This window comes from Necator americanus, chromosome IV (genome assembly GCF_031761385.1).
Source record: "Necator americanus strain Aroian chromosome IV, whole genome shotgun sequence".
NCBI classification, from domain to species: domain Eukaryota; kingdom Metazoa; phylum Nematoda; class Chromadorea; order Rhabditida; family Ancylostomatidae; genus Necator; species Necator americanus.
The window spans coordinates 25,758,831-25,772,862 of record NC_087374.1 but is presented as its reverse complement, the minus strand read 5'-3'; the positions used below and the strand labels follow the sequence as shown (position 1 = coordinate 25,772,862).

The window sequence follows — 14,032 nt, the reverse complement described above, 5'->3', positions numbered from 1 at the left end:
GTCAACCATACCCTTTCATCATCAGAGAGCGCACTATTCTTCAGATCGGTTTGTTCTACAAAGCGTAGCAATTGTTGATGTATTTTCATTGCGCGAAAACAAATAATCAGGATAGTTAGGGACCACGGTATCAATTGTATATAAGGATTGATGAGGTACATTATTTTCTATTTAGTCTTTATGGACTCTAATGAGGACAGTGACGATAGAGAGGAAGATGTTTTCATCCTGAAGAAGGTAGATCCTTTCATGCTTTTCGAATCAAGCAAATGAGCCAGAACAGGTGCTGTGAGAAGACACCGAGAGTATGGATGAGTGACAGCGACCTACATATGGTCTTGTATTCCTTATCACTCTGCGTCCAGAGTATGCTTCTCAAATCGGAACTTTCTATAAAACTTCAATTTACCGTGAAGAGATACTCCAGCTGTGACATAATGGGATATAACATCTGATATAATGGGATACGAGTACAGCAAATTGTGCTCCAAGGCCTGTCCCACAGCCAACTCCTGGACCAAATGTTTGTGATCGACTCGCACCTCAAACTGCAAAGTGCAGTTCGCCATGGTGCGCGGAACTATGTAGGCAGCAGAAGAAGTCACCACAGGTGATCAGCAAAAAATTTGATGAAGGGCGATTTTCTATGAATTTATGGCACAGAATCAGAACTGTTTTTGCAACTAACAACTCCTTATCTCCTTTTCAGAAATATGAGCACCGATGAAAGATTTTGTAATACCCTTTCTGAAATATCAAACAAATGAACAATTATGTTAATATGTACTCCTGTTCAATTTATTTTCGCTATAATTTGGAGACATTTTTCTGATATATGAAGGAAATTTTTCGCTCAACTCCCCTCAATCGTCCTGAAAAACGGTGTTTGTTCCTGCGAGCTACTGTAGAACTCGCCACCTTTCGTGATTTTTCTTGAACAACCAACACAGATCGATTTGCTCACATGAAATGACGTAAATGTAAATAACATTCTGATAATCATAATGGTTGCCACAGTTTGGCCGTTCGTGTGTGTAATTTCTGAGGATGAGGTTTGGCAAGTCGGTTGAGGATAAGGTCTACGGACCTGGAGTTTCGATGGGGAACTTTAAGATTAAAGGCTCCACGAATCTGAAGTGGTGCGGATTTCAAGTGGATTATAGTATACGGGATAGTAGATTATGGGGAAGGAAGTGATTCTGTCCATTTCTTCCTAATTGCAGTAAAAAACGGCCCGGAAGATACGGCTTCGCGCGTTCTGGCGCACTATTTTCTACGGGGAGTTCGACTGGAGCGCCAGCCTTTTGCGGCGCCGCATCTTCCGGGCCGTTTTTTTACGCAGTTAGGAAGAAATGGACGGAATCACCCTTCTCTCCTTAATCTACTACCCCTTATAAGAATACTACACCTGAAATCGGCACCATCTGAGATTCCTGGGATGATGCCTTTAAGCACCACGTATACGACAGCAAACCGATCATTTTTGAGACGATTCCACCACCGTGTGTGTTTTTTGGCCGAATTCTTCTGGGATTCATTGCTATTTTCTCATCAAAAACAACCCACTTCTTATGCTATAACTCGTTTTACTCTATGTTACTGCTTTCTGAAGCAGTCGCACCAATCTGACGGCGGCCTACATATCTATGGACGAAAGTGCTAAGATAAAACCCGTTCTACTGCGCGTTTTTTTTTACTTGCAAACAGTGATATACAGTCAAACAAAGACACACATGCCGAATTGGTTAGTATACAGTATGATGTTTTCATTCTTACAAAAAGGGAACTGTACGCTTTAGGGTTTCCCCATACGCACCCGGAAAGCAACATACTTCGTACAAAGTTTGATTGGGGAAGGGACTTTTGGTGCAGTTTACCGGTATGTTTAAAAAAATACTGAATAACGTTTCTCATTTGTTCGAAATCATGTAGTGTTTTCTGTGACGAATGATCACTTTTTGAAGAGTGATAGAGTCAACGAACGATTCAAAGATACACGCTATGAAAATTGAGAAGAAAACAGTGAACACATCCAGATCAAAACTGAAAACGGAGGTTTGGTCAAAATAATGTGCTCATTATTTTGCTACGTTATTACAGTTACTAAAGGATAAAAATAACAAATTTACATTAAAAAAACAAAGCACATTGTAGATTGATTTCACGTAGTCTATCGCCAGAATGGTTTCAAGCTGACAATGAGCGAATGTTGGAATTTTGCTTCCTTTAAAACTGAAAAGGCTTCCTTCGGAGTGGATCCTTGTTATTCAGCCATTGCATCCATTATACTTTGTTTTAATGTCTTAAGCATAAATAGAATTACCACAATTAGAGGTACCATTTTGGAATTCGGTAGATGTCCATGACTTATTGTTTTTACTTCAGTACCGTAATTCTGCTAGTAGTACCGGTTACTCGGCTACTCATGCTAGAACATCCGTTCTGTTCTTAAGCCAGAAATTAGAAGGTTAAATCTAGTTCTAATCGTTTGCTGACGGTGACGTAAGCATAGGGCAACGAAACTTGTAAAGGGTAGGGAAAATACATAGTGGAGCAAGAAGAATTGACAAGACCGGAGACATAAGGGAACGCTGACTTCTGGATTTTCTATTGACTCTCAATTGTCCAAATTAACTCTCTTTGTAAAGATTACAAATTTAGAATTTCCAGCGCAAAACTTTCTACGCAACCTAATTTAAAAAAAAAACAAAACAAAGGCTGCTACAAGTGAGAGAGTGAGAGTGAAACGCTGCGAAGATTTGGCATGAGAATTTGGAAAAATGTTACTATAAATTGAGAATAGGCGCACTACAAAATCTCCTGGGCGTCTTCTGAAGCACAGTCGGAGGCGCATTAATGCATCGATTGATATTTATTGACTAATATGAAATATTTTAGATACGAATTTTACGATTGCTTGCTAACAAAATGCACTTCGCAAAGTTAATTGACGAAGGCTGTGAAGTCACTTTTTCATTTTTAATAATGGACTTACTAGGCAAAAACTTGGCCGACTTGAAGAAAACCCAACCAAATGAGGTATGTAAAAGTTGATAGAATAAAATCAGTAATTTCTACGCCAAAACAGACGATTTTTTAGGGTACTGTAGGCTTTGGGGCGGGTTTAGCGAAGCGGGATCGATGAATTGATACCAGAATTCGCTGGTAGAATAAAAACTTTGACTTGATTCATCGCCTCGCCCCTCCTTAAAATTCCTCTAGTGAGACCACTCAGTAGATATACTGCAGATGCGGATTTTAAATTTGGAAATATGAGGTGGTATGCAATGTTCTTCCACCGGTCCTACTCCTTAAGGGGTAAACTTAAGAAGAATTATAATTAATAAGGAATTTATTTCAAATAACGAACGGAGAACAACCAAAACTAGTTATCAAAATAATCGTTAAAGTTGTCGGTATGTAAAATCGTATCAACTGTTTTACTGCTTATGCTCCCGTTGTTCGCCAGGCAGCAGTAATACCTCTATTTTGCCCGATCGTGTACAAGGATCTCGATCGATTCTCTTCTTAAGCATCATAACTTTCTTTCAACGACTTTGTGAAGTGGTCTGAACATCGGATCGGCGTTGTTCTCTTATCTTCGATCGTTGACATGTGACTGTGATGTGCGCCTTGCGTAACCTTTTCAATTAAGCGTTCTATGTCATTGGATTGCGTTTTGCTCTTGCTTTTGAAACGCCTAGGTTTCTGAAGCGAAGGTCAATGCAGGAAGAACGGTGATGTTGAATAGGTGAGCACAGAGACGGATGTTCTGACTGCTCTTTACTACTTACTCTTAACTTTGCTGTTCCTGTATGCTACCCAGTTTGTTTGGGTAGCATACAGGAACAGCAAAGTTTCCTGTCCAGCTCTGAGGTTAAATCGTTCATCATATCAATTTCTCGACCTAGAGATACATAGCTGGAGCATTTCGTTCGTTCATATAGCATCTTCGTTCCGCTGAGCATGAATTGGGCATAAGAAATCCATCCGTTCCTCATGAACATCATCCCGTGCAAATTCAGCTAAAGACCAATCTTTTTACACTTTTCATCACTTTTCATTTCATTCGACCAGCATTCGTTCGGCCTGATTGATGTTCGATGTTATAAGAATGTCATCAGCGAAACAAAGATGGTGTCGGCGGTCAATTTTCACCCCTATGTTATCCCATTCCAATCCTCGCATCGCATTCTAGAAAGTGGCACTGAATATTTTGGAAACTGACGATCCCCTGTCTTCACATCAATTGTGAAATTATCTTAGAATGGGAGAATCTTAGTCGTGAAGTTGCTATATAACTCACGAAGTATCTTTGTGCATGGAGTAGGGACGCCTTTGTTGTACAACGCTTCCATGACCGCTTCCGTTTCAACTGATTCCTAGGCTTCCTTCGAATCGATAGAAGTGAGACACAACGATATCTTGTACTCTCGCGATACTTGTATGACTTTTAAAACGGTGTGTATGTAGTTAGTTGTACTTTTCGAAACCCTGCGTGGTCGCATAGCTGTCTTTCATCTTGTGTTCATTCAATCCTATTTTAAGAGTACTCTTGTGAAAAGCTTTCAGATGACAGACAGTAAGCAAATTGAGCGACAGTTCTCAATGTCATTTGGATCTCTATTCTTATATAACACCACGGTTTTGCCGGTTTTCCATTGCTTGGGAACCTTTCATTCCGACAGATAACGAGAGAAAAGCCTCTCCAGTGTGTTGATAAGGACTGACGCAGGTTCTTCAGATGTTGATGTTCAGACTTTCTGTCGGTACCGCGTGAACTACAATTCTTAGGCGATATGATGGCATACCGGAAAGGGTTACCACTTGGATTACATGTCCATCTTGCCTCAGATGGAAAGGAGGCAAGTAGACGTGGCTATTGAAGAGGTGTGAGTGGAAGTCGCGAGTGATTTTTCCCATTCCCTTCCCTTCTCACTGCCGTAGTCGTTCCTTCTAAATTCCGAGGAGCGGTCATTTTTCTTTTACGATTGGCGATTCCGACTAGCGCGACAAGTGAGTGCTCTTGCTTCACCTCTGCTGCTTCAGCTAATGCTCTTCTTTCTTTGGGGTGGGGTGTTCCTTTAACGCTTCTCTGCAAACCTCACGAGTTCAGACGTGATTTTTTGATTACCTACAGCTCCACGCTGGCGTATTACATCAAGAATTTTGAGAAGACGGGAGTATCTAGGTGGGTTTATAATTCTTCGCTTTCTCGTACAGTTTTGCCAAGCCGATTATTCCTCGTCGATGTTGTGCATTGTGATATCTTCCCAAAGTTGGCTAACGAAGCGAAGAGGTCTCAGTTGATAATAGTTCTGGGACTCCGCTTTGTGAGCTTTGCTGCTTTTTTCTCTCTGTGTGAAAGAGAATCTCCCTCAACGAAAGCGGTGTTCCGATCCCGTGTAAAATTGCGGCGCAAGAGCGACATCCATCAGGGAAAAGCTTTCACTGACGATAATGTGGGTCATTCCTTACTTCCATTACGGTACCTTTCACTGAGTGACTGCAACGTACAGCAGAGAGAGAGGGATTGTGTAATTGCGAGTTCTTATTAATGGTCTCAGTCGTCGTGATAAATTCGGAAAGCTTTTCTCCCTGTTCTTTCCATTGTTGGCCTGTGTCTGATGTGAGGTTCCTCAGGGGTCCGTCTGGGTCTAATCTTGGCGTTGAAATCACCAGCAAAGACCTTGTAGAAGTTATTGGCTTCTATGTAGAACTTCTATAGGCTCATTCAGAAAGTTTCGACTTTTTCTTCTTCGTGGCTCGATGTTGGAGCATAGGCCACGAAGATAGTCTAAGCTCACGTTAAACCGTATCTTCTCACTCGTTAACGTCCCATTCGGGTCGTTAGTTTCTCGAAAGAGTAGATGTTCATTGCTATACTCGCGTTGATGAGGACACCAACCACTCCTCTTCTGTCGCATGTTCCTAAGAACAGTTCTTCTCCAGTGTTATATACGGCGTTCAATGGGTGACGTCGTCTCATCTTGATCCGATGACGTCGTACTTAATCATTCCACGTTTTACCATCAGATTTTTAATGGCCGCTTTCAATGCAAGCGCACATGTGTTGTACGTACAGTTAGTCAATTTAGTACTTTTCAGTCTCGGCAGCTCAGATAACTCCTGCAACGCCGTTCCAGACCGCCTCCCTTGCACAACACTGTCTCATGACTGCAGACATTTTCCCAGACTGCCGTGCGGTGGACAAGGGCGTTATGAGTCAGTGCTGGCACAACAGAGACAAGAAGTACGTCCCGTGAAAAGTCACCTACATCTCAGGGCGGGCACCAGGTCGCCTTTGGTCCGCGATTACGTCTGGGGACGCGCCACGTAACCTCGCGACTAACTGGCTGTGATCTCTCCAACGAAGAAAATTACCAGGTAATATCGTAAGCCTGGGAAAATTATCGTCTTTTCGAAGCCTATCGGAAGATGCAAATTTCTATTTTAACAGTTTATGAAAATCCATGGAGTGCTGACTTCAACTAAGCTATTCGCGAAACAAACAAAGCATAGGACGTCTGCTTAATCTGTTAACTCTAGTGGCCGATTCGGCGAACGCCAGAACCACACGAACCAGCACGAAAGCAACTGTACTTAACACTTCAAGCAGTTTCGCACGACGGCCTTATGTCATCCTTCTACGTTTTTCGCAGGCCTGCTTGAGTGAGTCAGCCATATGAATGCGCATAACAGCGAAATTTCACTTCGTCATCAATATTGCGCTGAGTGATTGCACGGCAGCTCATCTCTTATTATATAATCAAATTCCTGATCAATGTAGTGGATTAACAATTGATTGATCAGTTGTCTACTTTAAAAAAAACTCGTTAATCTCATAGGACAACAGACGTAAATGATCTAGAAGCGGGGCGCTTTATTTGACAGTTTATAGCCAATGTTAAATGTGTTCAACAGGATGCACAGAACACATGAACCGCAACGTACTGTTTTTCTCTGGTTGACACGCACACGCTCTCTCCGCTCTTATTTTCCTCAATAAAATACGAAAGTGTGTACTCGGTTGAACACTCAGTCGGCACCCACTGTATCTCTGATCAGCCAGGAGCGTGGTTGACTAGTCCTAACTGTGAGAGTGATTTGTAGCAAGTGGTTGCAAAGTCGAAGATCTCATATTTTACGATCTCACATTTTTCAGATTTTTTCACTGGCGACGGGTCTGAATGCGAGTTCCCAATGTTTGGAGGCATGTCGTGACCTACACAATGTGGGCTTTATTCACCGCGATGTCAAACCAGCGAACTTCGCGTGTGGGATAGAAGACCGGATAAAAGTTGTGAGTTGTTCTGCATCTTATATAATTGTAAAAAATGTGACCAAATAAATATTTTGAGAGTCGTTTGCTTAGATCTTCATGCTCGACTTTGGTTTATCGAAAAACCTTCGTCCCGAAATTGACGAAGAAGTGTCACAAGCCCACAGATTCAAGGTATGATCCTGACGTTTTTGTCTTCAAAGGAAAGATTTTGTAACAACAAATAAGGATGGATAATCCACAAACGATTATTTTTAGTTCAGAATTGTTTTTGAACCTTTTACAATCCCAACGGTGGAATCTATTGAATTTACGTAATGTTTTTGCACAGCCTTTCAAAAAGTATCAAAAATTCAGTTTTCTGGAGGGACATCTAATTTTCCAGTGGCGAAAAAAAAACACGCAAAGTTGCGTTTTTTTCTTCACCCTTTTTTTATAAGTTACCAAATTTTTCCATTATCAGAAAAACCAGATACTCGAAATCTGAAACTCACGATCTACCCAGCAAAGTTGTTTCTACCTTAATATTCAAACATTTGTCAAACTTTGCGCTTGCATTGAACTGACCTGACATGCGAGTCTCTCTCAATTGCACACTAAGGTGCAAAGGCTGCCCAGAAAAACGATTTTAACATTGAAATGCGACCGTAACATAATTCACACTGAAATGGAGCGAACTGATTGGTTACGATTTTTTCCTTTTCTTTATTTGTGGGTTCTCGTTTGAAGTCTAGAAAGCTTCTAAAGTCATCTAAGCAGAAACTTCAGTTTTACGAGACAAAGTCGAGATTTTTAATGTGAACTTACTTTGATGCAACTTCTGGATTTTTGCTGTCACCTTGTAAATCTGCAGATGCTTGTTAATTCTTAATGAAAATGGCTTCCCTGTTTCACCTGTGTTCTGATAATCCGCATAACCTGCAAATTGTTAGGTAGATAACCGCAGAAATCGAGTAGAATCATCCGTATCTTACTTGGATACTTGGACGTCCCTTCTTTGGTGAACGTGCTGGCAGCATCTTTTCCACTGTCCGTTTCGTTCGCTCGCCAGCGTCATCCGAGATGTTCTCAATTTCCGGGAATGACGTTGACAAGGTCCTTGCGTTATATCCAGCTGAGCTCTCAGATGGTTCATCCGTGTAGCGAACCCATCACACCATCTTCTCGGTGACCTCCTTCGATGGCATTTACCATCTCTTGGGATTCACTCTAGCGTCCTTTTAGTCCAAATATCGTCGATTCTTCTCGTGACCAGTCCATCTGTAAGTGAGTAGCAGTTGATGATGCTGATGGATTTTTGGCGCAAAAGGCGGAAGCGGAGAATGGCCAGACGACTTGGCAAGATCTCGTGAGAATGGACAAGATGGACGACTGATGGGTGCACAACAAAACCAGAGGCCACCTACATTTCGCGACGGAACCTTTTCTCCGCGAATGTCGAGTGTACCGTTATCCTTCTGTCGTACGTTGCTCCCTTTATGCTTGGTGTCTTGCAGAGCAATCACGTGGTATTTGATATCTATATCTAACTCCCACTATTGTTAGGCAGAATCACAATTCCAGTTGAGTTGGTTTATATTGCTTTATATTCTGCTCTGTAAGGAACCAAATTTATCTGTCTGCCCATTCGACTCAAACGACGTCGGACAATTGAGAGATCAAGAAGTGCTTGAGTAACTGTACGTAGTTACTGTACCTCAGAAGTAGATCCATAGAATTATTCGGCGAAGGTAATCACGGATATGCGTAGCCCGTAGACACTCGACAGACAGAGAATGTCCCAGCAACAATCGATTTCGTTATTTTTTTGCGCTTATCCTGCAAACCAAGCACTTAGGGTTTGCTAAGTGCAACGACAACTGCGGGGATATTTAAATGCGAATATCGTTGTCTTAGAAAGTGCCATTAGATTGTTATTGGCATTATTAGTATTGATCTTTTTTTGCTACATACATGGATGATGGAAACTTGAAATCTAATTTTTTTTCTTATACAGACTGTCCACAGTTTCTTCATATATTAAAGAACAGAAACGTTGTACTTTCCCTGGTAATCTAAATGTTTCCAAGGTAATCTGCGCTGCTGCTTGGTATTTATGTACAATTTTAAAACAGACTTGCTTTCTCGTATTATGTTATCACTGTTCTAAAAAGAGAGCTGCTAGCGCAAGAGATCGGCAGCTTGCGCTGTTACACCACGTTTTATCCAAAATTCCAAAAGTGACCCCATGTAGGATGATATTTCCCCAGAAAGCCTATACTAAGCCACGAAGAATGATGGAGCTGAAAGAATGTTGCTTGTAGGGCACCATTCGCTATGCGTCCTTAGCGTGCCACAAATGTGAAGATATGGGTCCACGTGACGACTGCGAATCGTGGTTTTACATGATGGTCGATTTCGTATCACCATTGAGTGAGTCAAACGAGAATATATTAAGTTCTACACAATCAATTAAAGGCAGCTCTCAAAACAATGAAGAGAAGGAAATTAAAAATGAATGAAAACGAAATTCAAACTGGGTAATGTTAGTCGTTGCAAGTTGTTGTAATTCTTACGTTATATTAACATACGAAAGAATATTTGAATGGGTGCGCACTTTTTTTTGGTATCGCATCTATATCTGGATTATTTTTTCCGAACTCCACTCCACATATAAGAGAATATCCTCAAAAAGTCCTCAAATATCAAAAAACCCACAAAATATCGCTTTTAGGTTTACCGTGGAGAAATGCAAAGAACAGGAGGTCTGTGTTGCGAATGAAAGAGGAAATCCATCGAGATAAAATGGTTCGTTTGTGTTCCTCCAGTTCAGTACATGGAAAACGATAATTTTAACAACTCCCCATTGATATGACACCAAAAACACATGAAGGCTAATTGTTATAGTGACTGTATGTAGTGTAGTCTAATGTAAGAAGCTTGCATTAGTGATTCTCAAGATAAAAAAATTACCAATGTTTTTAAAAATGTACCTGAGAGTTCGACTTTAACTCAGGATTTTTAAAGGCTTTTTGAAAGTGTGCGCACCTACACAGTGACTAGCGTGGGTCAGCCAATGTATCAAACAATCTGATCTGATCTGATCTTTCCAGACAAGTCTGACATCAATTTATCGTCCTCTCAGAGATGAAAGTTTTACCTGGCTCAAAACTTATTAGTAGCACTAGTTCTCAAAGTAATGAATCTAAGCTGATATTAAGTTGTCAGAAAAGTCTCTAGCAACGTTTTCGGTGATCCCGTATTTCCTACATATGTCAAGACGAATTATTTTTGACGGGTGTGATAGCTGGACCTTCTGGGTATCCACTCCTCAGATCCTCGTATACAAGTATCACTCCTTTCCATCCACAATTCTGGCTAGAAGAGAATCCAGGCCCACGCCATCTTAGCTTAAATATACGGCTAGGCTGCAATGCCTCTCCTCTTCTCCTTCAAAGGAGATTCTGACTTCAAAAGACGTTCATCAATGGATGTCAAAGGCCGGCCATCTACCAAAACCCTGTAAGAAGAGATAGTGGGTGAGATCAGCATAAGGAGCCGTAACTCGAAGTCTAGCCTCCACCTGAAAAAAGTGTCCTCTCCCGTGGTGGTTAGAAGAAATAGAAGAAAGGTCACTGGGATGGAGAGCCTTCGCCTAAAAGGTAAGTTATGAACGTCTCAGACCTACGATTTTTAACTGCAAAGGCTGAAGGCCCACGTCGGTCGCACATGTGGAGAGCAGGGGATCGCTGCGAACTACGACAAGGCTCGGCACACGTCAAACTTGACCGATGCGGGGCTGGAGAGCCATGATTTGATCTTATAGTCTGCTTGTAGTTCGGGTTTCGTCTCCCCTGACGGCTGCATTTTCAACCACCTCCAGAGCCTCCTGAATGTAAAGGAGATTAAAACTGAAGAGATCACAAAGGTACTCGGTGATTTATTCAACCACGGCTTGAATCAGAAAAGAGATTTGACAAGTTTCCCAAAAGTTTTCGAAAAATAGCGAATGAGAGTTTTCCATGTGTCTATTGTCCAGATCTGTTAGTTTTCGAAAGTTCTTGAAATTTTTTTTACAAATGTTATTCAAAAACCCGGAAGAGACTTATGCAAAGACCTAATGATACGTCTTTATTTTCGAACGCATTTTTGAAGTTTGTGGCTAATGTGTTAAAGAATAAAATGTTAGCAGACTTGGTGTTCCGATCAACGTTAACTGAAGCATCAGACAAAACTCTCTTCTGCAGAAGAGACACATGAGAAACCACTTTTCGTTTCACTTCTGATTTCGCTACACCTTCCAATGGTTTAGTCGTATATATTAAGGACTGGCTTCTATGTGGGCTGAAATGTAAACGGAGCTTTGCTAAAATCATTAAATACATCGACGGCTTGAAAACTATGGATCCTGTGGATTACACATTCTTACTTAAATCAGTTGAAGAGGTCAGTAACGATAGTTTCGTTCGGATCACAGTTTAATTGCAACCGCTTCTTTTCCGTTCGCTTAATCGTCTGTCGAAGACGGTGATTCAATGGGATCCGTGAGTAGAAACCAATCCCACGTACATTGGATTCATGCGCTATTCTGCAAATGCGGGGATCTACCTCAAGAAAAAAAAAAACATCTTAGGAAACATGCGTCAACGAAACCGGTGCCAGCCTAACCGGTCTCATGTTGTCGTCAATTTGCATACGTACTATAATCCCAACAGGATCCATGTTTTCGCTAGGTGTTCGCGTACATGTCGTAAATCTTTTCATGGACTTTCCTACCACTCCCTAAAGACTGTTAAATTACAAAATTACAAGGTAAAATTACAAAATATGTTATTATTAAGGGCGCCAAGGAAGCGAAATGTGATCTTTCTGCTCCGTATGATTGGGAAATCACAAGGTTAGCTCTTTTTTTGGACTAATACAGTGCCAAATATTTATGGGAGGCCATCATGAGTATTTGCTGGATAGATTGATTTTATAGCGCATTTGACATTCAATTAGTGAACGGGAGCCGAGACCGGTTGTAGTGCTGTGCATTGTTCTGTAGATATATTGCCTATTCAGTTCTCCTGGAATTTGCGCATAACGATTTGATTCGCTAATATTTCCTCGTTTCTATGAATCATGTCACGGAATTATTAGCTGAGTCATGAAAATTCTGCGCAACTGAAAATCCTTGAAAATCTAATCAGTTTTAATCGCCAAAATTCAGTGCTTTTTGATGTATTGTGATACTTGTCCTGAATTCAAGAATGCTGAATTCATGCACGATTTTTTTTCGTAGCTATGGCTTGTCATTCAATCTTTTTCTTATGCGATCCATCTTTAAAATTCGCTCTTATATTTGAAGTCAAGAAGTTGTCGAATCCTTACCAAATTTGAGTTGCGAATGGTTACAAGACGAAAACAAATAACGTTAATGAAAAACTTGGTTGGTTCCATACCTTTTTTATTGAGAAATTCACTATGGGGCACATGTTGTCTATTTCAGATCCTTAATGGTCCGTCTTCTAATCTGTTTGATAGTGGTTAAATGCTCTTAGAAGCGAAGAAACACAAAATTGCATTCATGTCAGAAATGTATTAAATATTAAATAATGTTGGATGTATCGTGTCGACGCCTAGTGCACAACTGATAACCGTTACGCAATGCTGACCTCACCATCTTGAAGCAGTGATATGATGGTTTATGAAGCTTTTTGACGAGAGATCACGGTCAAACGAGAAGCACAGCGTGAACGTTCCCTTTATCATTGCCTTGTTTGGGAACATGACTCAACCAAATGATTCTCGGCTTGTCGGCTTCGACTAAAAATGCTTATTCTAACATTCTGTTTCGATCAACGCTTCAGAGAAGAATCTTGTTCGTTCCCCATATTTGCATTAGCCGGTTTTTTTTGCCAATAATTACCATTCTATTGATTTTGTTTTCGTATTTCGAATTCCTTTCATTATTCATGAAGTTGAAGCCAGAAGATTTCCGCATCTTCTTCTTTTCTCTTCATTATTGTTTGGTCATTTTTGTCCCATCAGAGTATAGGCTGAGTAGAACGAGAACACTGAAATATAACGTTGATCTTGCGCTTGCGTCGCTTGCAGTTTCGTTCTTGCTACCGGCTCGTAATTGCTGGCGATTTTCAGCGCTATTTGCATTTTACGTACGTATGTTAAATTGATGATTAAAAGCTGTGCTTTTTTGGATGAAACCATTCTAATCCATGTTCTAAAAGTGTTTTATTTAATGGATTAAGTACTACTGTTAGTGTAGAAACATTATTATTGCTCATGTCAAGTAATAACTTATCAAAATAGCGCAAATACTCTAGTGGTAGTGTAAACTTGATGGAACGAGTATTAGAGAACATAAAACAATGAGATACTAAATTCTGTAGGAGCACAAATAGCAGATTAATGCTTAATAATTGCATCAGGGTTGCTTCGTAGCTTACTGTTTATTTTTGTACGATATTAATAATTTTAAGTTAAATTGATTACATGTGCGATCAAGGGTAGGGCAAGATGAATCGCTTATAGATTTTGTTATCTTTAAGAGATTAGTAATCTCGAGAAAATTTTCCAATGATTACGGATTCTAAACCTTGGTCATGTACGGCTGTCTTTCAAATTTGGCATGTTGAAACATTGTTTTTAATTGATTTTCTTGAGCTGTAGCCAAGATTGAAGTATGAAGTATAAACAAATTGCTTCTCACCAGATTTAGTTTTGTAGCGGATACCTAGAGGCGCAATCTTTTGCGACCGTCAAGACAAA

At 40.5% G+C, this 14,032-nt stretch overlaps 1 protein-coding gene across 3 annotated transcripts; it reads left to right on the top strand.

The window, feature by feature from the left end:
- Positions 1-150: 150 nt before the first annotated feature.
- RB195_002700 (uncharacterized protein) lies at positions 151-12,675 on the top strand (the record flags this gene model as incomplete). Of its 3 annotated transcripts, XM_064200076.1 has the most annotated exons (12): positions 181-237; positions 1,800-1,879; positions 1,965-2,055; positions 2,899-3,039; positions 6,286-6,387; positions 7,166-7,303; positions 7,376-7,456; positions 9,586-9,694; positions 9,996-10,069; positions 11,588-11,707; positions 12,103-12,158; positions 12,612-12,675. In XM_064200076.1, 12 exons carry the CDS (start codon positions 181-183, stop codon positions 12,673-12,675), a joined length of 1,113 nt encoding a protein of 370 aa, XP_064055956.1. The 3 variants fall into 3 exon arrangements, with proteins under 3 accessions (XP_064055957.1, XP_064055956.1, XP_064055955.1); XM_064200074.1 differs by lacking the exons at positions 6,286-6,387; positions 12,612-12,675 and adding an exon at positions 12,243-12,288 and having other exon boundaries at positions 151-237; XM_064200075.1 differs by lacking the exon at positions 6,286-6,387.
- Positions 12,676-14,032: the final 1,357 nt, after the last annotated feature.